We start from the raw sequence: 27,779 nt of genomic DNA on the forward strand, positions 1-27,779 counted from the left end.
CGGGTCGGGTCTGGGTGTTATGCAAACCCGGCCAGACCCGACCCTTATACATATATAATATTAAAAAAAATAAAAATTAAAACCCCTTACCCTATATATAAATATACTCTTAACTCTGTAACACGCCGCCTCTCCTTCTTCATCTCTCTCACTCACACACTGCTCTTCATCTCTTAGCTCTCTCAATCACACGGCCACAAGCAGTCAAGCCCAGCTCTCTGACTCTCTCATCGTTCTCCGTTTCGTCCTCGCCGATCTCGCACAGCCCTGACCCCTCTCATCTTTCTCTATTTTTTTTTTTCTGGGTTCAGTTCGTCCATGTGAGTTTGTGTTTGTGTTTATGATCTCTGTGATTGTGCTTATAATAGGATTTGTGTTTGTGATTTTTGAAGGGGAAAATCATAAATCTGAAATTTGTGTTAGGTTTGTGATTTTGAAAGGGAAAATTTGGGTTCGGCTCACGGAGGCAGTCACGCGAGTCGGGTTCGGGTATAGAAAAAAAACCCGCCCCGAACCCGACCCGTTGCCATTCCTAGGACTTTTGTGGGGTTCAAGTGCTTTATCTTGTTCATGTTATTGTGTGATGCTTGTTAAGACACTTGAATCTGATATGTTAATTCACTGAAGTATCTGAAATTTTGTTTGGTTTTTGTTTAAAATGCAGTTTCTGGAGCTTTATAACCTGTTGGATTTAACCAATTTCTGAGATGGCTTCGCGTTTTTGGACGTCCCAGGTTCTTACTTTTTTATTTTGATGCCTTGCTCGTCTCAATTACTCTATTCTGTATTATGTTTAAACCTTGAGAACCAGTTTTGATAAAGGTTGTTATTAACTGTTATTATTATTATTATTTTTTGCTGTTGACAGGGTGGTAGTGATTCTGAGGATGATGATAGTGATTACGGTGACGAGATTGAGAATGAGGTGTCTGCTGACACTGGCAACGTAGGTAATAACATGAAAAATAAGTATATTGATGATGGGAATGACAGTGATGGCGATGACTCCGATGGCAAAAAGCGAGTTGTTAGGTCTGCAAAAGATAAGCGCTTTGAGGAAATGTCAGCCACGGTTGATCAGATGAAGAATGCGATGAAAATAAACGACTGGGTTAGCTTGCAGGAAAGCTTTGACAAGATAAACAAGCAGCTGGAGAAAGTCATGCGTGTCACAGAGTCTGAAAAGGCCCCTAACCTTTACATAAAAACACTTGTGATGCTGGAGGACTTCCTGAGTCAGACTTTGGCAAACAAGGATGCAAAGAAGAAGATGAGCAGCAGCAATGCCAAGGCCTTGAACTCAATGAAACAAAAGCTGAAGAAAAACAACAAACAATATGAGGATATGATTATTAAGTGTAGAGAAAATCCTGAGAGTGAGGAGGAAAGGGACGAGGATGACGAGGAGGATGAGGATGAAGAAACTGATTCAGAGATTGAAGAGGATCCGACAAAAATTGAATTCAAAGATTCTGAGGATGAGGATGAGGATGATGATGACAAGTTTGGGGATAGCCAAGATGATGATGATGGACAGTGGGAGAAGAAGATGAGCAAGAAAGATAAGCTTATGGATAAGCAATTCAAGAATCCTAGTGAGATCACATGGGATACAGTTAACAAGAAATTCAAGGAGGTTGTGGCTGCTCGGGGTAGGAAAGGAACTGGAAGATTTGAGCAGGTTGAGCAGCTTACTTTTTTGACCAAGGTTGCTAAGACCCCTGCTCAAAAACTGGAAATTCTATTTAGTGTTGTCTCGGCACAATTTGACGTCAATCCAGGACTCAATGGCTACATGCCTATAAATGTATGGAAGAAATGCGTGCAGAACATGCTTGTGATATTGGACATTCTTGTCCAGTATCCCAACATTGTGGTAGATGATATGGTGGAACCTGATGAGAATGAAACCCAGAAGGGACCAGAATATAACGGTACTATCCGGGTTTGGGGAAACTTGGTTGCCTTTGTTGAAAAGATAGACACTGAGTTTTTCAAGAGCTTGCAATGCATTGATCCCCACACTCGTGAGTATGTTGAGAGACTCAGGGATGAGCCCATGTTTTCAGTTCTTGCTCAAAATGTCCAGGATTATTTAGAACGGGTTGGGAACCTCAAAGCTGCTGCAAAGGTTGCATTAAAGCGGGTTGAACTCATCTATTATAAGCCACAAGAGGTTTATGATGCCATGAGAAAACTGGCTGAGCAGACAGGAGACGGAGATAATGGAGAAGCAGGTGAGGAGCCTAAAGTGATTGAGGAAAGTAGGGGGCCATCTGCATTTGTTGTTACTCCAGAGCTTGTGCCTCGGAAAGCCACCTTTCCAGAGAATAGCAGGACTCACATGGATTTTTTGGTGTCCCTCATCTACAAGTTTGGGGATGAGCGGACCAAAGCAAGAAGTATGCTATGTGATATTTACCACCATGCTCTCCTAGACGAGTTTTCGACTTCACGTGACTTGCTGCTAATGAGTCACTTACAGGAAAGTATTCAGCATATGGACATATCAACACAGATCCTTTTCAATAGAGCTATGGCCCAACTTGGTCTATGTGCATTCCGGGTTGGATTAATTACTGAGGGCCATGGCTGCCTTTCTGAACTATATTCTGGTGGAAGGGTAAAGGAGTTGCTTGCACAAGGTGTTTCGCAAAGCCGATATCATGAGAAGACTCCAGAACAGGTACTGATGTTTGCTTTCTGTTTCATATATACATTTATAATTATTTGGTACTCTTTTCTTAAATAAAATTTTAAAAAAAGTTAGAAACTTGTAAATTGCTTAGACCATGTTTTTATTTTTTTGAGGAAAAAAAATTGCTTAGACCATGGTTATGTAGTATGATTGTGTACCTTTCATACTATGTGAGGTTTTGTCCAACTGCTGTTTGGATTTTAATTTGTTACACATACATGCACACATCATGGTACATCATACAAAAAAGGGTACAATGTGATGAGATGATGGAGGAGTAAAGGTAATATATGATGTGACTGTATGATATGGCCATTACATTTAAGGTTAATAAAAAATTGAATGTAGATTTTGATGTGAGGTTAGCTGCAATTCTGCTGGTTAGATTTCATTCATCTTGTGTATGATAATGAAAGCTTGTAGGCTGTGTAGAATGTGTTGTATGAGACTTATTTGTTGGTTATTCCATAGGGGATTAAAAATTGCACATCTTTTCTTGTAAATATTGTTGTTGGATTAGCTTCTGTAATCTTCTATGTTATGTAAGTGTGCACATGTATGTTCCATGGACTCACTGTTGTAATTGTCCCCTGCTCAAAATCAACAGGAAAGGATTGAAAGGAGACGCCAAATGCCATACCACATGCACATAAATCTTGAGCTCCTGGAGGCTGTCCATCTGATATGTGCTATGCTGCTGGAAGTACCCAACATGGCAGCTAACATTCATGATGCAAAACGCAAGGTCATAAGTAAGACTTTCCGACGGTTGCTTGAGGTGAGTGAGAGGCAAACATTTACAGGTCCCCCAGAAAATGTCAGAGACCATGTAATGGCTGCCTCCAGGGCCCTTAGCAAGGGAGATTTTGAGAAGGCGTTTGATGTCATCAAGTCCCTTGATGCGTGGAAGCTTCTAAGGAATCGAGAGAATGTGCTTGAGATGCTCAAGGCTAAGATCAAGGAAGAGGCTCTGAGGACCTACCTATTTACTTATTCCTCATCTTATGATTCCCTGAGCTTGGACCAGCTCACCAAACTGTTTGACCTCCTCAGACTCACAGTATTGTCAGCAAGATGATGATCAATGAGGAGCTCCATGCAAGTTGGGATCAACCAACTCAGTGCATCGTTTTCCATGATGTTGAGCACACTAGGTTGCAAGCTCTGGCATTCCAGTTTACAGAGAAGCTCTCTGTCCTTGCAGAAAGTAATGAGAGAGCGATAGAAGCAAGGCTAGGTGGTGGTAGTTTGGATCTGCCTCAGAGGCGGAGAGAAAACCAGGATTATGCTGCTGGAACAGCTGCTCCTGGAGGTAGGTGGCAAGAAAACTTGTCTTTCACTCAGGGAAGGCAAGGTGGTGGCACTGGGCGCACAGGATATGGTGGTGGAGGGAGACCTTTCCCACTAAGCCAAGCTGCTGGAGGTGGGTATTCAAGGGACCGGACAGGTCAGTCACGAGGTGGTGGCTATCAGGGCACACGGTATCAAGGCACTGCATATGGAGGGTCAGGGAGGAGTGCTTATCAGAGTGGTTCAGCTGTGAGGGCATCCCAAATAGATACTTCAACTCGCTTGGTCAGTCTTCATAGAGGGATACATGCTTAGAGTAGTAAGACTACTGGAAGAGAAGACAATACTGATTAAAAGTTCTTGCGTTTTAGAGAAAACTTATTCTGTTGGTTCTGAAATTTGTCCAAAAATTGTTTAATTTTCTTGCAGTATTTGAATTTTACCTTCAGAGGTCTATTTCTGAAGTTCTAAACTGAAGGTTAACTTTGAAAGGTGGATATTGTATGCTTGTTGCTATGACAGCATTACTCCAACGTGTTTTGTTTCATCAGTTGCTCATAATAATAGTTTACACTTCTATGAGATGGACTGGTTTTGTTTGGCAGGTTTCGAATCTTATGAAATTTTTTATCGAATTGTTTTGCCAGATTAGTTGGAAACCTGGAAAAAGGACTCATGAGCTGACCTGAATCATTTGGGAAATTAATAAGTCTTAGTTGGCTGAACTATTCTGGCTTTAGTCTATATCTCTGTATATCAATGTCCGCTTCTAGTTGATTTCCTCTAAACTTGCTACCTAAGCTTTGAAAAACCAAAATTTTTCACTATCATTCTAGTATATATTTGGTTAATTTGGTTTTTTGAGTTACAACTTACAAGTAGTGTTAAAATTATATTACTTTCTTTCTAGATAAAATCAAAATAAATTAGGATTGATCTTTAAAAAAAAAATTATAATTAAATTATGTATGTTCATTTCTATAAGTTCCTTAATTTAACTTTTTATTTAACAATACTTCATTTTTCGAACTTTCTTTGTATTACACTAGTTAGTGACTAGTTATTTTATATTGGATTTAAGGCTTTAACAACAAAAGTGATTAATTCACACCTAGGTAGAATAATAATCAACTTGTCACAGTTCCATCCCCTCTTTAAAATGGAAAAAACTTGTGCAACACAAAAAGGGACAAGATGGGTCAAGCAGCACTGGCATTTTCCCCAACCTACTCACATGTTTTTTTTTTTTTTCAATGTTACTTTAATAATTTATTGTCAATTTGAGCAAATTTTCAAATCCTATTCTAATCTTTTCAAACGTGCAAAGTGTTTACATGCAAACTTTTTCCAAGAAAAAAAAAAATCCCAGCTCATTGGAATTGAAAATCAAGTTCCTAAAATGCTTTTGGGGCTACCCATTTTTGTTTTGTGTTTTTTCTTCTCCGAGTACCCCTTTTTTGTTAAGAGTATGAACCCCAAAAAGGAAATGCCTTTTAGGAGAACATGATCAACATTTTGCCTGTATCATATATTTTGTGGTAAATACGAGTTTTGTGGGCCATTTGCATTTAGTGAAAAGCTTATGTCCTATCAGATCGGTTGGGATCGTTTTCACCAAAAAATTGGGTTATTCTAATCAAAATACTTAACCACCCAAATGACCATGTTAATTATATATTTATTTTTTGGTAAAAAAATTAATTATTTATTATTGCTTAGAGCCTTATACTAATCCATGTGGGCATGACTTTTGTTCTGTTCTACACACAATCTTGTGGTGACATTTTAGGAAGAAGAATGGGCGAAGTCTGTTTGGGAAGGGAGAAGTCCTTTTTTTTTTTTTTTCAATAATAAATAAAAAATTTTGAATAGGGGAAAGTCTTTTTCATTTTTCAACCATAAAAAATGTTTCTTAAGTTTAAAATTTTTCATTAGTCCAATTACATTTTACCTAATCTTTTATCATACCCTCCCACTTGTAGTTGAGAAATCAAAATCCTTTCCAACCTACCTGTTTATTTTATGATGCACGGATGGGGTCAATTTCTTTTATTTTTGGAAGAGAATGGGGTCAATCTAATATTAGTTAATGCTGAGCTGTAAAACATTATTTAACTGTATTCAATGAAGACCAAAATATTGGTCTTCATTAAAAAAAAATACTAGTTGTAGGGCTAAGGGCCCAAATCATATATTGGGCCTTGAACTTTGGCCGAGAGCGTGAGTAGTCTGAGAACGAACAAAAGATAATGAATGGTTCAAACCTGAGACTTAATGAGCAAGATATAGATGGAAGAGTGGTCTGAGGAGGAACATCTCCTTGAATATGATAAATACAACTCGAATATGTACTCTAACAATCAATGTGACCTTCCAGGAAGCTCCAGTGATAAGGACATGCACCATAAACACATAAAGATGATGAGAACTTAGAAATATCTAACTGCTACCACCGCATTAAATGCATTACAGCTGCTTTTCTGACTGCATTTATGTTGAGAAGACCCTTGAACAGTATTACCTTAGCTACCACAACTCACAGAATACCAGAGAGGGTGTTTTATGGGATGGACACTCAAGTAAGGGCTTAAATGATCAACAAGTGTAGGATCAAGATGGTCCAAAGAGAGCTATATAATGTAAGAGACCCTCCATGAGGAGAGGAGGGAAAAAGGAAGAAGAAAAAACACTATAGCACTCTAGAATAGAACTTGTAACCTAACTGGAATATTAACAGAAGAGATTTAGTCTCCTCAGACTTGGCTGAGGACGGTTTTCTAGGATTTAAACTAGTTTATTTTCATTCTCTTGTCATCAAGATCTATCTTATTGGTTGACTAGTTTATTAAAGCCCAGTTCTTCGACCCATTCTCTACAAATTTATTGTTTTGGACTTTTTGGGTCTAAGTCCATCCACCCTTTGGGCCTAGGACTCAAAGCAGGTCCTTACACTAGTGTATTGTGATATAAATTGAATAATTAAGAGACTTGAAACTCAATTGACACTTTTTAGTATTTTTACTACACGCATCTAGGGTTTAAATTCTTCATTCTCAATTGTCAATGGTCAAATTATCCATAAAAAGAAGAAGAAAAAGTGGGAGCTTAGGCACATAGTTGGTTCTCCTTTATTAAGAAAACTAATTATGTATATGTAATGGACCTCCTCTAGATATGTGTATACATAAATTAAAAGCTAATAGATATATATATATATATATATATATATATTCCTAAAAAAAATAGTATATATTGTTATTCCAATCATTTTATGTTTTACATGTTTTTATATGGGTTATTAAGAGTCTATTTGATTAAGCGTTTTGAGAATTTAAAAGTGTGTTTTTAAAACCTAAAACTCTATTTCGCAACAATAATTCCTCATAGCTTTATTTATGATTGCTAGGTTAAGCTTTGTGGAGTTGTTGTTAATGGGTGCTTTGGCTTCATGGTAAACACTGGGAAGTGACAAGTTCAGTACATTCATGGTTATGGGTTGGCTTGCACGTGAGGTGGTCTCATGGGCGTAGAGGGCTAGAAGGACGGCCTCAAAGCCGGCAAGGGGTTGCGGAGTGCAACACGGGAGAGGTAGATCCCTACAATAATGGGGAGGAAGTGGAGGACAATGAGTTGGAGGTTAGGGTCACCAGATTGGAAAGTGTCCTAAAGCCAACGACAGAGGTTGTTGTCACTAGCTCTAAAGTTAGGTTCACAAAGGAGGGAGGATACTTGGGAGGCAACTTGGGGGTCATGGAGAAGAGAGAAAGCAGGGTTAGGGTTGGAGGAGATAGAAAAGGAGAGATTGGATGGAAAGGAGGAGAGAATGGAGGGGAGAGATTCAATGGCTGATTTGGTTTTAGATAGGGAGTCCAATGATATGGAGGGTGCATGTTTTGAGGTCGCTGTCGAGGTGGAGGATGGGTTGGTGGGTTCTGAATGATCAGACATTTTAGAAAAGAGAGAGAGGGAGAATATATTGGATTGTTTTTCAATTGAATTATTATGGGTGATTAACTATAGCTAGCTAGGGAGCATTTCAATTATGAGTAATGCTACAACTACAAATTATTTTACAACATTTTTACAAAATGTTGATGTGGGCAACTTCTTATTGGTTTTCATCTAGGTCCACAATTAATATCATATTTTCATTTACTAATAATCATTTACCACATCAGCAGTTTGTAAAATGGTTTATATCTCTTGCATTATTCTTCAATTATATTATTACATTCATGGATAATAAATTAACTGAGAATGAACATTTCAATTGTAGAAAGAGTAAATTACTCAAAAAGGGAAATTGTCAAAGCAGATTAAGCAAATGTGAGTTATTGGAGGAGAGACAATTAAGGCAGAAAGATTGGATCATCTTTTACCTTCCTGCCCTTTTCCTTTTCCTTGTGAGCTGTGGCATTGCCTTCTCCATTTAGGGTAATTATTGTGTACTCCCGGAGTACCATAAATGCGTACTCCCTCCTCTCATATAAATGGTGAGTCCCACTAATTAAATTCATGATGTGATCCACCATTTATGTGAGAGAGGGGACTACGCATTTATGGTACTCCGAGAGTACCTAATAATTTTTCCTCAATTTAATCATGTGATTAAGATTGAGTAATGTTATAGTTATAGACTAATCTATAATATTTTACAAATTATTAATGTAGCAAATTCTTAGTGGATCTCATCTGGAGTCACAATTAGTACCATTTTTCTTTTTACTAAAATCACTCACCATATCAGCTATTTATAAAATAATTTGTAAAATAGTTTGTAACTTTAGCATTTTTCTTAAGAATTTTAATCATTAGAATATGGACTACGTAATGTAGGCCCATAATATAGGTATAGGTTCTAATTTTTAAAAAATCTTTTGAACAAACTAGAAAGTATAAGAATTATTAGTTACAAACTAGAAAGTATAAGAATTAATAGTTATAAAACTTGGAAGGAAGTTGGATCCTTAAAAAATGGCACATGAAACAGAAATAGTTGGAGATTTATTAAGGGAGAGCCACTCATGAAATCTGCATAAAATAAAAGCAATCACATAAAGATATAGATTGTTACTCTAACTCATAAAAGAGAATGCGTTGTGTGTAGTATAATTTGCCTTACACTTTTTTAAAAGTTACTATAGCTTTTGAATGAAATTTGTAGCATGTCTTTGTGTTAGGACTCATTTCTCTCTCTTTTGTACATGTATGTGTTTGTTTTTCAAAAAAAAAAAAAAAAACTGTCATATATATGTGTGTGTGTGGAGCCTTCCAATCATTTGCAAAGCTCTCTTGTTTGCATAGCATTGTTACAAGCAAGATATTTGAAAAGGAGATTATAATAGAAAACGTAATAAGCTTGTCTACTATATATACAATTTATCCATATCTACATAGCTTAACAAACATTTGAAATTAAACCATATAAAGCATAAACTTTAAAAGCCATGCTATCAATTTAGAGTTGGTGCTTTATTTTTATCTTTAACAGAATTTGTTTTAATATGATCCATGCGTTGGATTAGAGCAAAATAAATTTAGGGAGAATTGGTAATTTAACACATGTTGAATTATTTCATTTAGGTTGGCATTGAGAGGTAGTGTAAAAAGAAAAGAAATAACATTCTACAACGAAGAATCATAACGTAAAAGCATTCACATTTGATCATGTAAAGTAAAATACCTAAAACTCTAAAATGGAGAGTATCCTATTAATCAAATTCCAAAAAGGAAAAAAAATTCCCTACAATATTGGTCATTGATACTATTCAAAAAGTTTGCAAAAGCTATTACAAGAGAACTATAGCTCTTGTTAAAATTTTTAAATTTATTATTATTATTTTTTCACTCAATCACTCTTTCTCCTTTCTTGCACTCTCTCCTATTATTTGCCATAGATAGTTGGCTTTGGAAGGTTATGACTACTTGGTGGATGAGGAAGAAAAATAAAGAGATAAAGAATTAAAAAAAAATTCTAAAACAAATTAGATTATTAAATATTGTTTTATAATTAGATTTTTTTTACTGTCCAATATAATTGAAAAAATTACCATTTTTTTTAATATGAAAAAATGTTTGAGTTTTACAATGCATCCATAATTACACATTTACATTTTTATAAAGAAAAGGCTTTGACCATACTTCCATAACCATTACACTTTGATTTTGTAAATGATTGCTTACATTGTAATTTGGTCATTTCGATATTTTTAATAATTATTTCAAATTAGAATAGGGATACTTTAATTTTGCATCTTTCCAAAAATAAATAAATAAGTAAAAACATTTTTTTTTTTTGAGTGACACATAAAAAAGTAAAAAACAAAACTAATAACCTAAAATTTAGGTTGGGCCCTTGGGCTAAACAAAGCCCAGCCCATCCCTAACCTCTCGTGACTTTACGAATGCACCCTCCTTTTGTTTCTCTTAGCGCCACAACCAATAACATCGCCACAAACACAACAGGTAACCATGAAAGATTTGTTTTAGTTTTTGTTCTATGTATGTATGCGTGTTTTGTTTTTTGTTTTTGTTTTGTTTTTTTGTTTATCAATATAATTAAGGAATTATTTTTTTGCATTATCTGGATTTCCAGAGGGCTTTAGTATGAATTATCAAACTTCTGATTTCATTGTTGTATCTGAAAAATTGAGAGTATATCAGTATATGGTTGTTGGGTTTTGTTGAATCGATTTTATTATGTAAAAGGGTACTTTTGATTTTCAGTGTCTGATGCTCTTTTGCTCAGATTCACATAGATAGTTCCAGTTCAATTGTGTGTGTGTGTGTTTGAATGTACAAAATGGGTTATATTTTACGAAAATTTGTATAAGTTGAATATATACAATTTTGTACTTTCATTCAAAAATGTGTATGTTAAGTCTATATAATTTTTCGCATTTTTTGAAAAATTGTGTATGTCGAATGTACAATATTTTGTGCATTTAATGAAAAATTAAGTGCATTGAATATACAAACTTATATATAATCTTTAAAAATTTGTGTACATTATTATTTTTTTTTTTGAGAGAGTTTCAACCTATGGCGTTCGCTCCTGATGATAGCTTTTTGTCATCAGACCAAGACACCAATCAGTTTTTGGTGTAGGCGGGGATTGAACCCTAGATCTCTTATTCAACCATCAGAGACTTTACCAGTTGAGCTAACTGGAACCTACAAATTTGTGTACATTAGATAAACAAAATTGAGTACATTCTTTGAAAAATGTGAACATTGAATGGACAAAATTATTGACATTCTTTGAAAATTTGTGTACATTGTGTATACACAATTTTGTACAATTATTGAAAAATTGTATATATAGAATGTATAAAATTGTGTACAATCATTAATTAATTGTGTACATTTAATATGCACTATTGTGTACATTCTTAGAAAATTTGTGTAGGTTGCATTTTTTTTTTTTAATCATTTTTTTTATGTGTGAAACGTAAAAAAGTAAAAAAACAAAACTAATAACCTAAAATTTAGCTTGGGCCCTTGGGCTAAACAAAGCCCAGCCCATCCCTAACCCCTCGTAACTTTATGAACGCACCCTCCTTTTGTTTCTCTCAGCACTGCAGCCAACAACATCGCCACAAACACAACAGGTAACCATGAAATATTTGTTTTAGTTTTTGTTCTATGCATGTATGCGTGTTTTGTTTTTTTGTTTCTCAATATATTTAAGGAATTTTTTTTTGCATTATCTGGATTTCCAGAGGGCTATAGTATGAATTATCAAACTTCTGATTTCATTGTTGTACCTGAAAAATTGAGAGTATATCAGTATATGGTTGTTGGGTTTTGTTGAATCGATTTTATTATGTAAAAGGGTACTTTTGATTTTCAGTGTTTAATGCTCTTTTGCTCAGATTCACATAGATAGTCCCAGATGAGTTATGTGTGTGTGTGTGTGTTTGAATGTACAAAATTGGTTATATTCTTCGAAAATTTGTATAAGTTGAATATATACAATTTTGTAATTTCATTCAAAAATGTGTATGTTAAATCTATATAATTTTGTGCATTTTTTGAAAAATTGTGTATGTTGAATGTACAATATTTTGTACATTTATTGAAAAATTAAGTGCATTGAATATACAAACTTATATATAATCTTTAAAAATTTGTGTACATTATTATTTTTTTTTTTGAGAGAGTTTCAACCTATGGCGTCCGCTCCTGATGATAGCTTTTTGTCATCAGACCAAGACACCAATCAGTTTTTGGTGTAGGCGGGGATTGAACCCTAGATCTCTTATTCAACTATCAGAGATTTTACCAGTTGAGCTAACTAGAACCTACAAATTTGTGTACATTAGATAAATAAAATAAAGTACATTCTTTGAAAAATGTGAACATTGAATGGACAAAATTATTGACATTCTTTGAAAATTTGTGTACATTGTGTATACACAATTTTGTACAATTATTGAAAAATTGTATATATAGAATGTATAAAATTGTGTACAATCATTAATTAATTGTGTACATTTAATATGCACTATTGTGTACATTCTTAGAAAATTTGTGTAGGTTGCATTTTTTTTTTTTAATCATTTTTTTTTATGTGTGAAACGTAAAAAAGTAAAAAAACAAAACTAATAACCTAAAATTTAGGTTAGGCCCTTGGGCTAAACAAAGCCCAACCCATCCCTAACCTCTCGTAACTTTATGAACGCACCCTCCTTTTGTTTCTCTCAGCGCCGCAGCCAACAACATCGCCACAAACACAACAGGTAACCATGAAATATTTGTTTTAGTTTTTGTTCTATGCATGTATGTGTGTTTTGTTTTTTTGTTTCTCAATATATTTAAGGAATTTTTTTTTGCATTATCTGGATTTCCAGAGGGCTATAGTATGAATTATCAAACTTCTGATTTCATTGTTGTACCTGAAAAATTGAGAGTATATCAGTATATGGTTGTTGGGTTTTGTTGAATCGATTTTATTATGCAAAAGGGTACTTTTGATTTTCAGTGTTTAATGCTCTTTTGCTCAGATTCACATAGATAGTCCCAGATGAGTTATGTGTGTGTGTGTGTGTGTGTGTGTGTGTTTGAATGTACAAAATTGGTTATATTCTTCGAAAATTTGTATAAGTTGAATATATACAATTTTGTAATTTCATTCAAAAATGTGTATGTTAAATCTATATAATTTTGTGCATTTTTTGAAAAATTGTGTATGTTGAATGTACAATATTTTGTACATTTATTGAAAAATTAAGTGCATTGAATATACAAACTTATATATAATCTTTGAAAATTTGTGTACATTAGATAAACAAAATTGAGTACATTCTTTGAAAAATGTGAACATTGAATGGACAAAATTATTGACATTCTTTGAAAATTTTTGTACATTGTATATACACAATTTTGTACAATTATTGAAAAGTTGTATATATTGAATGTGTAAAATTGTGTACAATCATTAATTAATTTTGTACATTTAATATGCACTATTGTGTAGATTCTTAGAAAATTTGTGTAGGTTACATTTTTTTTTTTTTTGAGTGAAACTTAAAAAAGTAAAAAAACAAAACTAATAACCTAAAATTTAGGTTGTGCCCTTGGGCTAAACAAAGCCCAGCCCATCTCTAACCTATTGTAACTTTACGAACGCACCCTCCTTTTGTTTCTCTCAGCGCTGCAGCCAACAACATTGCCACAAACCCAACAGGTAGCCATGAAATATTTGTTTTAGTTTTTGTTCTATGTATATATGCGTGTTTTGTTTTTTGTTTTTGTTTTTGTTTTTTTGTTTATCAATATAATTAAGGAATTATTTTTTTGCATTATCTAGATTTCCAGAGGGCTTTAGTATGAATTATCAAACTTCTGATTTCATTGTTGTACCTGAAAAATTGAGAGTATATCAGTATATGGTTGTTGGGTTTTGTTGAATCGATTTTATTATGTAAAAGGGTACTTTTGATTTTCAGTGTTTAATGCTCTTTTGCTCAGATTCACAAAGATAGTCCCAGATGAGTTATGTGTGTGTGTGTGTGTTTGAATGTACAAAATTGGTTATATTCTTTGAAAATTTGTATAAGTTGAATATATACAATTTTGTAATTTCATTCAAAAATGTGTATGTTAAATCAATATAATTTTGTGCATTTTTTGAAAAATTGTGTATGTTGAATGTACAATATTTTGTACATTTATTGAAAAATTAAGTGCATTGAATATACAAACTTATATATAATCTTTGAAAATTTTTGTACATTAGATAAACAAAATTGAGTACATTCTTTGAAAAATGTGAACATTGAATGGACAAAATTATTGACATTCTTTGAAAATTTTTGTACATTGTATATACACAATTTTGTACAATTATTGAAAAGTTGTATATATTGAATGTGTAAAATTGTGTACAATAATTAATTAATTTTGTACATTTAATATGCACTATTGTGTAGATTCTTAGAAAATTTGTGTAGGTTACATTTTTTATTTATTTATTTTTTGAGTGAAACTTAAAAAAGTAAAAAAACAAAACTAATAACCTAAAATTTAGGTTGTGCCCTTGGGCTAAACAAAGCCCAGCCCATCTCTAACCTCTTGTAACTTTACGAACGCACCCTCCTTTTGTTTCTCTCAGCGCTGCAGCCAACAACATTGCCACAAACACAACAGGTAGCCATGAATGATTTGTTTTAGTTTTTGTTCTATGTATGCATGCGTGTTTTGTTTTTTGTTTTTGTTTTGTTTTTTTTTTTGTTTATCAATATAATTAAGGAATTATTTTTTTGCATTATCTAGATTTCCAGAGGGCTTTTGTATGAATTATCAAACTTCTGATTTCGTTGTTGTACCTGAAAAATTGAGAGTATATCAGTATATGGTTATTGGGTTTTGTTGAATTGATTTTATTATGTAAAAGGGTACTTTTGATTTTCAGTATCTGATGCTCTTTTACTCAGATTCACATAGATAGTCTCAGTTGAGTTGTGTGTGTGTGTTTGAATGTACCAAATTGGTTATATTCTTCGAAAATTTGTATAAGTTGAATATATACAATTTTGTACTTTCATTCAAAAATGTGTATGTTAAATCTATATAATTTTGTGCATTTTTTGAAAAATTGTGTATGTCGAATGTACAATATTTTGTACATTTATTGAAAAATTAAATGCATTGAATATACAAACTTATATATAATCTTTGAAAATTTGTGTACATTAGATAAACAAAATTGAGTACATTCTTTGAAAAATGTGAACATTGAATGGACAAAATTATTGACATTCTTTGTAAATTTTTGTACATTATATATACACAATTTTGTACAATTATTGAAAAATTGTATACATTGAATGTATAAAATTGTGTACAATCATTAATTAATTGTGTGCATTTAATATGCACTATTGTGTACATTCTTTGAAAATTTGTGTAGGTTGAATATAGATATTTTTGTACATATATTAAAAAATTCTATTTATTGAATATACACAATTTTGTCCATTCATTGAAAATTTGTGTATGTTTAATGTAAAAAAATTTGTACATTCATTTAAAAAGTGTGTACATTGAATGTACATACTTCTATGCAACATTTGAAAGCGTTAAATCTACAAAATTCAATACATTGTTTGAAAATGTGATGTGTAAGTTTATAATAGTTTACACTTTGAGAAATTGTGTAGGTTGAATATACAAAATTTTGTACATTTATTAAAAAATTGAGTACATTGAATTTACACAATTGTGACATTTAGTGAAAAATTGTGTCTGTCGAATGTACAAAATTCTATACTTAATTCTATACTTTCTTTGAAAAATTGCATGTGTTAAATTTACATAATTGTGTATATTCATTTTTTAAATTCATTGAAAATTTGTGTACGTTGAATGTACACAATTGAAAATTTTTGTATGATGAATGTACAAAATTTTGTTATTCATTGAAAAATTGTGTACGTTAAATGTAAACAATTCATTGAAAAATTGTGTATGATGAATGTACAAAATTTTGTTATTCATTAAAAAATTGTGTACGTTAAATGTGAACAATTCATTGAAAAATTGTGTATGATGATTGTACAAAATTATATTATTCTTTAACAACAATGTATGTTGGATGTACACATTATTAATAAGTGAATGTCGACAATAGTTTATAAATAAGCACAGTGCAATGCATTTTTTTGCAAGCAGTCGTGGATAAAATAAGCTCAAACCTAGTACCAAAAACTTGTTTTGTTGATATTACTTATTCTCGAAATCAATATTTTCCATAAAAATCGATTTGTCCCGTAAGAACATGTCACATAAGAACTAATTAAGAAGATCATAAGCAAACTTGATAATCAAGTAATCCAACATCACATGAAGAATCTAAAAAGAATTTTCTTGAGTACCGAATGTAGGGAAATGAAAAAGCTAGAATTAAAGTGATGATGAGCAAACCAATGGTTGTGTTGAACTCGATTCTGATGTGAGGAAGTTTACAGGCCGCAAACAGGGTGAACAATATGCATTAATCACATCCTCATGGTTAACTTCCATTTGACTGCTCTTCGCATCTAATTCATCATGTTCAACAGCATTCTAATAAGAAAGAGTAAATTCTTATCAGGTTATAGGTAAGATATAGCAAATTCAATTTACACTTATTCCATGATAAAGTTTTGGCAATAGGCCACACTTTTGAAGGAGGTACTACAATAACTGCACACTATGATGTGCTAAATGAACCATATGACCTCATATGCCAGGAAATTTTCATAAATTAGACGTGTGAGAAAGAGCATGATAACATTAATCTTGGAAATGGCGATGCATGTATGTGAGTAACGTTTGATGAACTGTCATCTTTTTTCTTTCTTTTTTTTTGTAGAAGAGATCAACTACCATCTTAGAAGATACAAAATATGCAAGCAAAACAGAATCATAGGAACACATAACTAAGAAACATAAATGAAGGCCATCTAGAAAATGAGCTAACCAACAAGAAAGAAGTAAGATTTAACATAAAAGCAATTTTTATACTCAGGTTTCTTCATAATCATTATATTCAAAAATGTCAATATAAATAATCAATTAACATATCAATTTAAAAAGCCATTGGATTAATTAAAAGTAAATTAAGAAAATAAATCAAAGTAAAAATTAGTATGATAGTATACTTGAAAGTTGAAAGTTTCCAAAATATTTTACATGGGGCTTGATTTCTTTTAAATAATTATAGAAAACCCATATTTTCTTCTCTCTACCCTGGCTTTAAGTCCTAATTATTCAAAATATTAGTTCAACATTGGAAACCCAAAATTCCCAAAAGGAATTTCTTGTGTTAAGGGGAAATTTTCTACTTGGGAAAATTTGTACTTCTACTCGACTCTCTTCCTTGGTTTTTTCTTTCCTGATTTTGTTGAAAGGTTGGGGAGGCAATTTCCCTCCCACAATTCATTTTGGCCCCACAATTGAACCCAAAAGGTTAAGCTTTGATGTGGAGAGGTTCAACTAGTACATAAATCATGTTTAGTCTAGAACCTTACTGATATGACATTCCCTAAGAGTTTCTAATTCTCAGGTGGTAATATCTAGTGTATAACATTTTCAGTTTCTTAACGCACAAAATGCAATATTGAGAAGCGCCATTCAGCTAGAAATCATTTTTTTTCAACCAAGCAGTATATAGATATGGAGTGACGTCAAAAGCATAGTATACAAAAATACTAATTGATTCTTGACCTAATATTTGTGGTATAAGCACTGCGAGACATCAATTGAAGTAAGGTCAGGAGTTCAATAAATAAATCAGCATAAAGTGATGGATTTCTTTGCTTTTTGAGGAATCATTTTATATGAATCATATAAAAATATTTTGAAGGACCAAATATACCTGGATAGAGTAATGATGGAATGTGGGGAGAAAACGTTTCTTGCAGTACTCATTAAACATCAAAGTGAGCAAGAGCAGTGGAATTATTGATATGGAAGCAGCTGGCATAGACTTGAGTCCAAAAAGACCAATCATGGTAATTTGCATGAGAACAATTGCAACAAGAATATAGTGATGAATGTATGGCCAGTATTGTCCACATGTCTCGTACACAATTGCATATACATCTTGAATCTGCAAAACATATTTTTATTTATAAGCCTTGAAATTGGTAAGTTGGAAAAATAATGTTGTTAACAAAAGAAAATCATTGACTTTCAAAATGTATATCAATCCTCACAATGACTGAAACAAATGTTAATAGTTCCATTCGTGGAAGTGTGGAAACAAATTTGATGTTAACTCAAGACAAAATGCTCAATACATAATGGAAAGTAAAATATGTCAAGATAATTTATCCATTATCAAAAAAAAATTGATAATATTTTAAGGACTTTTTAGCAAAAGTTTTGATGATAAAATGATTGTTCCCTATGGGTCATTAGTTATTTTTTGGTTGGTTATGGACCTTATGCAGAAGTAGGAATAATGTATAATACATCAACATTGCAATGATAACTTCTTCCATAGGCATTTTTTTCTTCTCCTTTTCAGGGGAAAAGAATAAAGAAAAGAAAAATGGCCAAAGCACTACCTGAATTTTAAAAAACCAGATTTTCTGCTAGGTCTTATAGTATATAATCAAATATAGAATGAAGAACGGGCATGAAAGGAAGTTTTAACATGCCTAAACATGTTTTTGGATGGAGTGTGATGAGTAAAAATATAGAAGTTAACAAAATCTTTCTTCTTCCTTTCTCCCATCTTATAATTTTTGCCTAGGTTTTAATGACATCATTAGTGTAATAACATAGCTTGAGGGAGTTGAAACACTAGTGGCATAGAAGTGGTCATTTACATGTAAAACAATACACTTGGTTGATATAAGAAGGTCAGAAGGGTAAGAAATTCAACCTGGTTGATAAAAACAAGATAGCCAAGACAGAAGTAGCCAATAAGAAATGGAAGCAACAATGGTGTGACAACCGCGTATACTGTACCAATCAGTACTGACAAGGACACCATAGGAATAATTCTAAAGTAGGGTAGTGAATAAAGATAAGGATCTTTCTCTGTCCCACGGCCAACTGTGTGTGACTTTATAACATCCCAAAAGAGTAAGCCAGGCAGAAGAATCTCCAAAGAAAACCCTGAAAGCCCATCTGTTAGGATGTATGTCATGAAGAAATCTGCCTGAAACACAATATTTTAGCAGTCAAATCTATAGAAAAAGATCTGTTCAAAGAAAAAAGTGCAGAATAATTAGAGTAATTTGACAGAAATCCCAATTTTATGTAAAATGTAAAACTATACCAATACAGATGTAAAATAAATTGGTTCAGTTTCTGTTTGTTCATTTTTTTGATGTCCTTTTTTCATCACAGCCACAGAAAATAGTTTAAAACAAAAAAAGATGTCATGAAAGAAAAACCGAAAATGAATGAAGGTTAACAAAGCTTACTTGAGCAGAGACAGCACTAGCCAGATGACTAGGAAAATTCTTTGGGTGAGAAAAAGATTCTCCAATTTCATCAAGTAATGATCCTGATAACACACTCAAAAAGAAAACATTTCCCACTAGAAAATAGAAGACCATGTTGCAAGCTTTAATCTCCTCCTTGCTCTTTGAGATACAACCAGGTAATTTAGCCATCCCAAACATTGCAAAGGGGACAATGTATATAAATCCTTTAAGAATGACACTAGGAAGATACCCTGTCATGACAGAGCTTAATCCTGGTCTGCAGCAAAATAGATGTGTCAAGATGAAGGAGATTTGGTGAACATTAGATGAAACAATCAAGGAATTATAAACTTATGCAAGTTATAAACATTCCTCGGTGATAGTGATAAGCCTGATAATATATAGACTAAATGCATGCAAATGAAACGAGTGTCACTCAATAGAGACAAAAGCTAATGTTACAAAATATGCCTCCTAACAAAGTTCTCACACACACACACACACACACACACAAACTAATACAGTTATTTTACGTTCTTAATTTTTGTGTTCATGTCACACTGAAGTTTGAAGAATTTTTAGCAACTGTTACTCGGTTGCAGACAAAAGCGATAAGTAGAAAAGATTCCACAGATATTATTTATCCCAGAAGAAGCACAGCAGGAACAGAGTCATTACATTAATTCTACAGCCATGACTGGAGGAAACCATTTCTTCAGTTTCTCATATTTGGCAATTCCTTGAACAGCAGTGACTGGGATGGCAAAGAAAATTGTAAGAAGTGATGCTGCAAGAACAACTCCAATTTTGTAAAGTGGAAGTATTCTATATGGAATTGCCAAAGTCCTCCATGATACATCCCTTGGTTCTGGAGCCATTTCCGTGATCCATAGAAGTGGATGTGAGTGCTGCTGAGATTGAGCGGCTAGTGCAGCACCACAACGAGACTTGAATATAACGAAGGCAACAGGTAGCTCCTACAAAAATACAATAACTCAGGAAATGTATATTTGAAATATCTTCAGAAACGCAAAGAACATTCACAATGCAGTTATACTCCTAAAAATATATAGTTTGAGCAAAGCTGCCTTGACTTCATACTACACAGGACACAAAATCCCTTAGGTAAATTTTTTATTTTTTTATATAATCATAATGGTTATTTTTGAAGGGGATCTAAGATGATTTTATTAAACATTTTTTTGCTCATACTAGATGATTCGGGCGTAAAACAGTATTTGAAAAGAATCATATGCATGCTGTTATGAAGTTTCTCGATGGAACCTCATCATGACGAGTATCCCTGCACCGTTACAACTTCCATAGAACACCCATCACAATACCAGTTGGGCTATATTGTTTAGAGAACCATTAGTGCCTATTTTTCACCAGTGCCTATTTTTCACCACTGCCTTTCAACCACCAACACCAGCACTACTGCAATACAACCACCTAAGCAAATTCCTACTCTTCAAATCTTATCATATCCCGCTCAAGCCTCAAGCAATGCCCTACAAGTTTAACCTAAGTGGCCTGAGTCTAGACAAATGCATGAGTAATACCTATTCAAACAAAGAGTTACAGTACCATATGTATATATGAATGGTGTTCCCAATTTCCCTCTTGGCCACTTAAGCATGTATTGAAAGATAGGTATATCAATATTTCTTAACCTAAAATACTCATGGTTTTGTGCTTATGAAGGAATCCAAAAGTATCTAAGCTAGCCAAACCAGAAGATCATGAACAGTGAATTTCACTATAGAGGTGTAGCAGATTATTAAAAAGTAGAGTGACTTTAGCTATACCTAAAACATTCACTTTATTCTGCTTATCAAGTACTCCACAAGTATCTAAGCTTGAAAAACCAGAGGATCATGACAATTATATTTAACTATGAGGAGTTCAACAGATGCTTAATTTTTATCACATTTTAAATGACTCTAGAAAACACAACTCAAGTTCACTAAGGTAGCAACTTCAGATTCAATAAAAGATACAGCCGCCCATTGTAGAAAAGGACTACATCTGGGAGGAGTGAAAACTATTCCTTCACAAACTTCCTAAAGTTACAAATTATTAGAGCAGTAATTTACTTTTCACACTTCTCTAAATCAAAGTATAGTGAAATATAAAGAGCAAGGAAACCTATCCAATTAGCTTAATGGAGAAAATGCTGCAAATACAAACTGCAATGTTGTTGAAAGCATAGGAGACGAAATGCCAAAACCATACAAGAATTTGAATAGAAAAGTACATGACATACAACAACAACAACATAACCTTAGTCCTAAACATTAGGGTTAGCTACGAATCCTCAACAGACTAACCACAGTTCTGTACAGGATCCATTCATAATAAAGTGACTAAACCTATTGCAACCCTTCTCTTTTTCTTTTTTTTCTTTTTTTTTTTTTGTTGGGGGGGGGGGGGGTCTTGGGACCAAATATGAATCACCAACATTAGCTGTGAGCAAAATAGATTATGTCCATGTCTCCAACATTGGAATAAATCATAATTACTGCCACCAACCTAATTACCTTTTGCTTGATCACAATTTCATGCTGTAATTGGCGTATCTTTTCACAAAATACTTGAAGGCTGTCCTCGTGCAAGGATATCTTCACAGCATCTTCTCTAGATCCATCCAAGAGCAAAGTTTCTCTCTTATTTTTGTTAGCTGTGGGCCTCTCTCTCAAGTCCTCTATCTTTCTTGCAATAGATTCTGCCTGGCTCTACATTTAATAATATCTGTAAGAGGTGCCCGTCACAAACAGGAAAAAACTGAAAGGGAAGGATATCTCATGTGTTGCTGAGATAAAATAAGGATGTTCACAAAATATCATATTTTTACTTGAAAATTCCACACGTACTCAGTGAAAACAAAATCACCATCTTCAAAAAGTCAAGCCAGAGGACTAATGACAAAAGTTGATTTTTGTTGTAAGATACTGCAATCATTTTATGTATTACCACTGATTTGCACTTGTCATTTTACATCTTTCATTAGAAATGTAAAAAAAAAGAAAGTAAAACGACACTCTTTAAGGCCAATTCTGCGGGACCAAAACTAAAATCTAATTACAAAGGCTATTCTTAAACGTAGAAAACACTCATGCAAACAAGGCTAGAGCCCTACATGCAGCAGTATGATTATGTAAATGGACTGAAAATTCAGCTTAAGAGACCCTCCCATCACAACTCAAACACACACACACGCATATATATGTAATTTTTTCGAATTATAATAACCTGAACAGGTTGTTGCAGGGATGATATCAGTGCCACCCAACAGAAAACTATCAACTGAAGAAAATAAACTCTTCACTCAAAAATTTTATTGGTCATATTTCTTGAGGTTTTCCAACATATCCACACTTCTAGAGTGAAGGTCTCAGAGCCTCTTGGAAAAACACCCCAAAAAAATATAGATACTTTTTTAAGAGACTAACAGTTGTGATGACATCCTCAACAACTATCCATCAACTGTTCAAGAAAAATAACTAAGAAATAGAGTTGTAGATGGAAAATATAGATCTGCAAGAAGGAAGCTGTGGGCTCATGGACAACTGAAGGCAAATGCTGCAAATACTGACATAGCCAATAACATGGATGTTCAATAATTAGCACCTTCAAACCATTCAAAACTTACCAACAACACTTCAAGATCTTTTTCTTTGTATACCATTTGATAAGAATGATAACTGTATGGATAATGTTTAGAGAAGAAGTGATCAACAGAACAACCACGAGCCTTGTGTTCTGAGCAAATCGGAATTTCCCGAACAAGAATAGTAAACAGGTCAGGTCGATGCCTAATCTTCTGAAGTTGTTGAATCCTTTTAACCAAAATTTCATCATATTCCTGAGGTGAAAAAAAAAATTAGGAAGTCACCTGTAATGTTCACTTAATAGAAAGAGTGAGTGTTGCTTATGCAGTGACCGTCAGCAGCATTCCTCCAATCCAAAATGCCATGCATTAAGTGGTTTTGTGGAGTAAACTACTAATTATATAGCTAGATATCTAACTGAAAAACTCACCTGATATAGTAGGTATAAGCCGTAGAAAGATAAAATCCACAAGCATGAAAAATGCACCCAAAGCCTGCAGATTGGAATAGGAAGAAACTCGGTAAGCAAATTTTCTTTTAATGTTGTCAGTTCAGCTTGTATAAATAAGATAATATGTAATGCTACCAAAAGAAAAAAAGAGTTAAACAAGTATGATACAAGCATTTATGTTTTCTAGTTGTGTTTGAATACATATATGCACTTTAACACCATGCATATAGGCATTGTGAATTAAAACATGGAGGTAGCTTCTTGGTACTAGAAGCACAATTAAACTTTTTATTTTTATTTTTTGCTAAGCTAAAACCATATTTTTTTTTAGTAAATTCATAAATAATCTGAAACCAGAGAGTTTGGTTCTGGATGCTCACTAAGTTATTTTTTTTTTACTTGTGGAATCAGTCCTAGAAATGTATATATTAGTGTTCATTGTTCAGAGAAGTCTTATTAATACCACTCTTGCCTTCCTCTAATTAAGTTGATACAATAATGGTCTTGCCATCACAAATTTTAATGATAACAAATTCCAAAGGATGACACAGAATTACTCTTAAAACTTGCATTCACAAAATTTCATTTAAAGGAAAATGGCAATCATTAATTCACCAGTTACAATGGTATCGTAAAAGAATTTCTCTGCTGAGCATTACATGGTCAACAATATCCAACTGTCCATATCAGGTACAAAATGCTACAAAATGTTTCCATCTAACATTAGAAGTGAGATAACATCACTCAGTAAATTATTGAATCCATTTATTTAAGTCAATTTAACAAAATCATCTTGCATATTTGGCATTAATCCACAAATTTGTGTCCTTATTTTTTTCTCTTGAACATAAAATATCAAAACATCATCCTGGAGCATAAGATTTATTTATTTATTATTTTTTTTAAAACTCCCAACATTTTAGGATCAATAGCCAGAGTTGACAATGATAGCCACACATTCTTATGTTTTAGACTTGGAACTGAAATCTGAAAATAACTTGGAAAAAAAACTATAGCAAGATGTGCAAAATTTACTTCATGCCAGTCTTTGTAAATGTTTTATGTGCAAGGTTAAGAGAGTCTCACCTGTTAGAACCAGGAGTAATGTTAGATATTGTAAAAGAATCCAAGGAGTGATAGCTCTGGTATGGTACATCCTGGCCATTATAATTTACTGGGAGAAGTACCACCAACCCCACAAGAGAGCATACAACAAAAAATTTGATACTGCAAAACAAGTACAATTAGAATAATGAAAATATAAGAGCATCATTATCAACAAAATTTGTAACTAGAGTATACATAGCATTGTTGATATGCTAAATCATTTTTCATAAGTCATTACAAAAATATCCCATCATTAATTTCTTAGAACTAACTGCATTAATTTCTGGAATGTTCTGCCCAAAAGGGTCTGCTCAAGTAAAAACACACCCCATAAAACTGAACGCATAGAATAACTCTAGTTATAAACTTATAATACTCAAGATTTGACACATTTTCTTTAAAATGCAACCAATCAGATTTCTGTTCTGTAGTACAGGAAAGGAAGTTCACACTTTAGACATGAGCATGGTGAAATATTTGTAATTCAGAAAATATTCAGCATTCAGTGATTCAAATCGCAAGTATGGAGCATGACATGAAAATAACAAAAGATTTATTTTTGGAGAGCCATTGAAATACTGGTAAACATTCTTACACACTCCTTACTGTACACTCCTTGCACACAATATCCATAATTTCACACAAGCTTCCACATTTTTAAGCATGTCCACATGTAACATATGATATGGGTGGTGTGTACAGACGATGTACACCAACTAGTACACAATAATCAGTAATGTGCCCTTAAAATATAAGCTTTTTTTTTTTTTTTTTCTTTTTCTTTTTCTTTTTCTTTTGGGCTTAAAACAAAATCAACAACATTAGTATAGATTTTCGTTCCAACTCCAATGAATTGAGATTACCCCTGAACGATCCAGAAATCTTTATTGTTTAACATATGGTTAACAATCAGTAGAGATCTCATTGGTTCAATAAATCAAGCAGTTTAGTGTCAAAGCTATATACCCTCTAATTTTACACATTGACCACTTCAAATTTTAAAACAAACAACATTGACCCGACAATTATTTGCATATCATTTACATATATAGAACCCAAAAATATTCCAACCACCCAAAAAATACACACATTGTGAAAATCAACCTTGAACAAAAAACTAAAGGTTAGCTATTTTTTCCCATAATATCTTTACAGTCTGAAATCCAAAGAAACCCCACAAAACTGAATTGTATAAACAAAATAAAGCAGTACTAAGTAAATGAGAGTTCATAAAAAAGCAAACATATTCAGAAACGTATAAAAACTGACCCGAACTTGAAGAGTCTGATGATGACAAGAGCGTCAAGGCCACTGGAGTCAAGAATTTCATCTTCAGTGACGCGAAAAGCGCGAGGAATCCAGGAGACAGAAGGGAGGAAGCGACGGAAAGAGAAGGTTTGATCATGGAAGTGAATCTGTTGGCCATTGGAGAGGCGACGAGCGTAGAATATGGGAGCGAATGAGGGCTGTTTCTTGAAGATGGAGAAGAGGGTGAGAGTCACTAAGGCCAAGCCTATGTTAATGGCTGCCGAAGCAAACAGACTATGGGGGTTCATTTTTTTTTTCTTTCACTTTCACAATCACACACACACTGAAAGAGATCTCTCGCTTTGTAAGTTAAGAAGTGTAACAGTGTAACATACACACAGACAAACACAGAGGTTGCCACTTGCCACCTTTGGTGATATACGTGGCAGAGTTGCACGTTGAGGACAACGTAAGACATGCGGAACTGCTTGGCCTGCATGCGTGCTAAATTCAAGTCTCTGATTATTCATTGAATTTGCTCAGTTTTTATAGTAATTGTTTCAAAGAAAAAATTATTTTTTTGATAATTAACCGTTGGAAAAATGGTTTTGATAATTGTTTTTGTGGCTAACTTTGGACCAAAATAAAAGTAGGACTAGTATGTTCTTTGGGGTGCGTCTGAGTTAGGACATGTTCTTTTTCATAATCTGTGAGCTCTTGAGCTAACTTGAATATACTTAATAAGAAGAGTATATTTGCTTTAAATTATTAAGAAATGAATGAAAAAATAACTCAAAAGTACCTATGTTTCCCTAATAAAAAGTTAGAAATCCTAAAGTGCCTATTTGATTATAGATAAAATTAGTATATTTATTTGAATCCCAAATAGGAAAGGAATATGGACTAATATACAAGGGAGTTGGCCATAGGGTCCTAAGGACACCTCACTCTTAGGGGAAGGAGGAGGACCTACCTATAGACATCCTATTTTGTATCCTAGTATAACTTAAGTCATCAGTCCTTAATAAGGAAGTTTGGGTAATTAAGTATTTTCAATAGTTCGAAAATAACCACACCTCAAAAATGTTCAAAATCGCTTCAATTACATTGTTGAACATGACATTTGTTCACTTTTTAAAACAATATTATCTCTTGAAACTCAACCAATTTTTGTAAGAATTGTTCCATTAATAAGATATCTAGGGCTTCAAAATATACAAAACTTTGACATAATTTGGATTTTAAATGGGTAAGATATGTCAGTTTGAAGTTAGGACAACAATGCTGTCAAGATATATATGTTTGTTTGTGCACATTTGATTGGATTGAATTATTTGGATGTGTATTATGCAAGCATATACTAAGCCTCACATTAGGTATTTTCCACATAGATCTTGGGTTTATAAGTGATCTCAGGATTTTTCTTTTGGAATTAAGGTTTCTCATGAAGTTACTGAGTCAAAGCATATAAGTAACTTCCATAATATCTACAAATATTCTTTTTAGATCTTAAGTTCTATGTTTTTGTTATATTATGTTTTTAATTGTCAAAGTGATAAGGTGAATAACGGCCGCATAATAGGGCCAATCTTGGATGGGCGAAGTGTTACTTTTCAATCTATTAACTTATTTGCAATTCAATGGTAGAGTTGAGTTGCCCCAACCCCATGGACAATGGTCTCACACGCGCGCGCGTGCACACACGTTCATGGCATATTGCTTATAGTACTTCTACCTTTTGATTAACGTTGGAGTACAAGAATAAACTAAATATGAATTACAATTTGTCCTTCGGCTTACTACAATTTGTCCTTCGACTATGCGTGAAGGAGGTAGACAGCCCATTAGGCCCATTACTAAACATTACATAATTAATTTTGACTCTCTCTTGAAATGATATTCAATTCAAAATGAATTAAATTAGCATTTTTTTTGGAGAATGAATTAAA

The 27,779-nt window shown here is 33.3% G+C and overlaps 1 protein-coding gene and 1 pseudogene across 2 annotated transcripts; one reads left to right on the plus strand and one right to left on the minus strand.

Moving 5' to 3' along the window:
* The first annotated feature begins 105 nt into the window (after positions 1-105).
* LOC115986456 lies at positions 106-4,303 on the plus strand (annotated as a pseudogene). The gene is made up of 4 exons (XR_004090749.1): positions 106-320; positions 665-734; positions 869-2,686; positions 3,306-4,303. The product of XR_004090749.1 is annotated as a eukaryotic translation initiation factor 3 subunit C-like (transcript).
* A 12,072-nt stretch (positions 4,304-16,375) lies between these two features.
* On the minus strand, positions 16,376-26,174 carry LOC115986461 (CSC1-like protein At3g54510). Its single transcript, XM_031109489.1, has 10 exons — positions 25,852-26,174; positions 24,562-24,702; positions 23,455-23,518; positions 23,066-23,278; positions 21,954-22,148; positions 20,092-20,390; positions 19,411-19,690; positions 18,864-19,142; positions 17,850-18,083; positions 16,376-16,555 (listed from the first exon to the last, which is right to left on the minus strand). The coding sequence occupies exons 1-10, from the start codon at positions 26,136-26,138 to the stop codon at positions 16,394-16,396; spliced, it is 2,154 nt and encodes a 717-aa protein (XP_030965349.1). The 5' UTR covers positions 26,139-26,174; the 3' UTR covers positions 16,376-16,393.
* Positions 26,175-27,779: the final 1,605 nt, after the last annotated feature.

The sequence above is a fragment of the Quercus lobata genome, chromosome 4 (genome assembly GCF_001633185.2).
Source record: "Quercus lobata isolate SW786 chromosome 4, ValleyOak3.0 Primary Assembly, whole genome shotgun sequence".
NCBI lineage: Eukaryota > Viridiplantae > Streptophyta > Magnoliopsida > Fagales > Fagaceae > Quercus > Quercus lobata.

Coding starts and splice junctions, on each gene's coding strand:
- LOC115986461 (XM_031109489.1), bottom strand. CDS start 26,138: ATGAACCCCCATAGTCTGTTTGCTTCGGCAGCCATTAACATAGGCTTG. Junction 20,391..21,953: donor AAATTGTGATCAAGCAAAAG/GTAATTAGGTTG, acceptor GTATTTTTGTAG/GAGCTACCTGTTGCCTTCGT. Junction 19,691..20,091: donor GTCATGGCTGTAGAATTAAT/GTAATGACTCTG, acceptor ATTTTGCTGCAG/ACCAGGATTAAGCTCTGTCA.